Consider the following 2,347-nt stretch of genomic DNA (forward strand, 5'->3'; position numbering starts at 1 on the left):
ACCATGTGAGCAATTCAAAAATTTTTTTGACAACCAATTTCTAAGAATTTTAGAGGTATGCTTAGGATCCCCATATTGTTGAAACTTTAACACGTCCTCGAGATATGCACTTTTCCCCACATTTTAATTGAAAATTTACCAACCTACACTTTTGCGCACCACTTTTTACAGCATGAATTTCTGATCCAATGAAATGATCCTATAATTGTGGTGACGTTATTATTGAAGTGTTGGTGATGGGAACTTTTGAAGAAGATTAATACAGGTCATCATTTTCAGTCGTTGTTGGTATTTCATATTGTCATCAAATAATTTGTGATAAATTATTTACATTTTTGTCTAATGTAGTCCGTTTCCGACAAAGTTCTGTAGAGCAGATCGGGTTTCAAAGACCAGTGATGGGATCTTATACATTTTTAGAATATTGTCCGATAAAAAAGGATTTCTTTTTTTAATTTGGACTCCTCGAATATGGAAAATATTTCTATTTGCATATTATTGATCTGATTTGATGTCTTGTTATTTTATAAATGACGTCATTCTTTTTTTTTCAATATTATCACTTAAGGGTAATCCTAAATTCGGAATTAACCCGAATTTAGGATTACCTTCAAGTCATAATATTGCAAAATAAAAGAATGACGTTAGTGGAAAAATATAACAGTTTTGTTGTGAGCAGATCTCGTGGCCACTTCTACCATATTTAATACATTTTGCTTGTAACGAACCCTTGGTATATTGTTCAAATAGTTACTTAGTCTATTTGTGCTCTGTAACCATGTACAGAAATCTATATTTTTGCAAATAATAAAAAAATTCTCGTTTCGTAAACCAATATTTTTATTTTCAATTTATTTTACAATTGTTAAAAAAAAAAACAATTAAGCCTTCCAGTTGGGCCATTGCTTGATTTCGTTCCACAAGTTGGTGCCAGGACATTCAGTGGAGCCGACTTGACGATGACCGTACAAAGTATAGCCGGAGACAATTTGACCACGGGAAACAGCAGCAGCCAATAGGCTCTTGGCAGCAGAGATTTGAGCAGCAGTGGGTTTGTTGTTGTTGTAGTTACCCATGAAGGAGATACCAATGGACTTGGCGTTCCAGCTGGTAGCATGGGCACCCATAACGTTCCAGCCACGACCTTCATAGATGTTGCCATCACCACCGATCAAGAAGTTGTAACCAATATCGGCCCAGCCCAAAGTCTTTTGATGGTAGCTTTGGATATTTCTCAATTCTTGCATGCAGGCAGCCTTGGTGGAGCAGTAGTTACCAGCGGTGTGATGGATGACGGCATAGGCCAAACCATTGCCCAAGGTTGTTTTACCGTTGGCGGGAGCAGCACCCCATTCTGACTTGGAGATGATGGTAATGCCAAAAACGGCTTGGGCGCAGAAGAGGACTGCCAAGAGTGAGAACAATGCTTTGGATACCATTGCTATGCTTGCAAATTAACACAACTGATGGTGTCAGGTCGTAGACCTAAACTTATATAGGATCCCCTCGAGAAGTGAGTGAATTTGCACAGCAGATAGGAATACGTTGCTATCAGCAGTGCTTGTGGAAATCAGTTTCTCACTGCCTATTCGACATTTATCAGTGCTGTCAGATATTGAAATCCAATTAATAAATATACATTTCTAAATTTACAATGACACTAATAAGTAGTGAACGATTCTATATTTGTCAGACATGTTGAAGAGAATCAAACCGGAAAATTATCAGTGTTTCACTTTTCTTTATCCCTCTGCTATTGACATCAATCAGAAACCTTTATTTTTAAAACTAATAACAATTGTGGGACTTTCGATATAACATACAAATTGTACATCGTCACCTAAAGTGCAAACGGACATAACTACAGAAAAATTGAAATTGAGTTTTTGTTTTATTATTGTTCGTTTTATAAAACTAAATGTTCACATAACATTTTTAACGGCATTTTTAATGATAAATTAGTAGCTGCCATAAAACGTTAATTTACTAAAAAATAAGAAATTTTTCATAACACAGCTAAACATGGAAAAATTTGCAAGAAATGTATAAATTGTATACAATTGTAGTAACGTCCTTTTGCATTTTAGGTGACGATATAAACTTCTCATATGATTGACATTATTTAAGACTCGTCATCCGATAATATCTAAATGCTGCACTCTTTGCCCAAGTTCATCCATGTTCGTTGGGACTCTTTTCCCATGTTCGTTGGGACTCTTTTTCCAGCGCTCTCTTTTAAATGTCCTAAACATTTTCGATAGTATAAAGATCCGAACCATGTGAGCAATTCAAAAATTTTTTTGACAACCAATTTCTAAGAATTTTGGAGGTATGCTTAGGATCCCCA

The 2,347-nt window shown here is 35.7% G+C and overlaps 1 protein-coding gene across 1 annotated transcript; it reads right to left on the minus strand.

Moving 5' to 3' along the window:
* Positions 1 to 871: 871 nt before the first annotated feature.
* Positions 872 to 1,439, minus strand: LOC133335615 (peptidoglycan-recognition protein SC2-like). The gene has a single exon (XM_061543924.1). The coding sequence runs from the start codon at positions 1,437 to 1,439 to the stop codon at positions 882 to 884; it is 558 nt and encodes a 185-aa protein (XP_061399908.1). The 3' UTR covers positions 872 to 881.
* Positions 1,440 to 2,347: the final 908 nt, after the last annotated feature.

The sequence above is a fragment of the Musca vetustissima genome, unplaced genomic scaffold (assembly GCF_032173495.1).
Source record: "Musca vetustissima isolate MV318-11 ecotype Yass unplaced genomic scaffold, APGP_CSIRO_Mvet_v1 utg8222, whole genome shotgun sequence".
In the NCBI taxonomy this organism is placed as follows: domain Eukaryota; kingdom Metazoa; phylum Arthropoda; class Insecta; order Diptera; family Muscidae; genus Musca; species Musca vetustissima.